Source organism: Bison bison, unplaced genomic scaffold (genome assembly GCF_000754665.1).
Source record: "Bison bison bison isolate TAMUID 2011002044 unplaced genomic scaffold, Bison_UMD1.0 scf7180017864299, whole genome shotgun sequence".
In the NCBI taxonomy this organism is placed as follows: Eukaryota; Metazoa; Chordata; class Mammalia; order Artiodactyla; family Bovidae; genus Bison; species Bison bison.
The window spans coordinates 1,951,477-1,951,818 of record NW_011494871.1 but is presented as its reverse complement, the minus strand read 5'-3'; the positions used below and the strand labels follow the sequence as shown (position 1 = coordinate 1,951,818).

General features: G+C 67.8%; 1 protein-coding gene across 1 annotated transcript in view; it reads left to right on the top strand.

The window, feature by feature from the left end:
- Positions 1-341, top strand: part of LOC104996856 (sacsin-like) — a gene marked incomplete at its 3' end in the record, with an annotated part of 16,961 nt that extends 16,620 nt beyond the window's left edge. Inside the window, exon 8 of the mRNA XM_010851245.1 lies at positions 3-341. Within this exon, the coding sequence (XP_010849547.1) occupies positions 3-341 (339 nt within the window). The remainder of the gene's footprint in view (positions 1-2) is intronic.
- Position 342: the final 1 nt, after the last annotated feature.

Below are 342 nucleotides of genomic sequence, written 5' to 3'. Positions count from 1 at the left end.
AGGGCGCCCGGGAAACATCTTGGCTGGTGTGCAACAGCGTGGGAGGCCGGGGCCTTAGCGCGCAGCTGGACGCGCTGGCAGACGAGCTGCGCTTCGTCCCTGTCATCGGCATTGCCACGCCCCTGCCGGGTCTGGCTGAGGAGCACGGGGCGGCTGGATTCTCAGGGAAAGCCTTCTGCTTCCTCCCCTTACCCCCGGGCGAGGAGAGCCGGACTGGGCTCCCGGTCCACGTCAGTGGCTTCTTCGGCCTGACGGACAACCGCAGGAGCATCAAGTGGCGGGAGCTGGACCAGTGGAGGGACCCGGCCGCTGTGTGGAACGAGCTGCTCGTGCTGAGTGTGG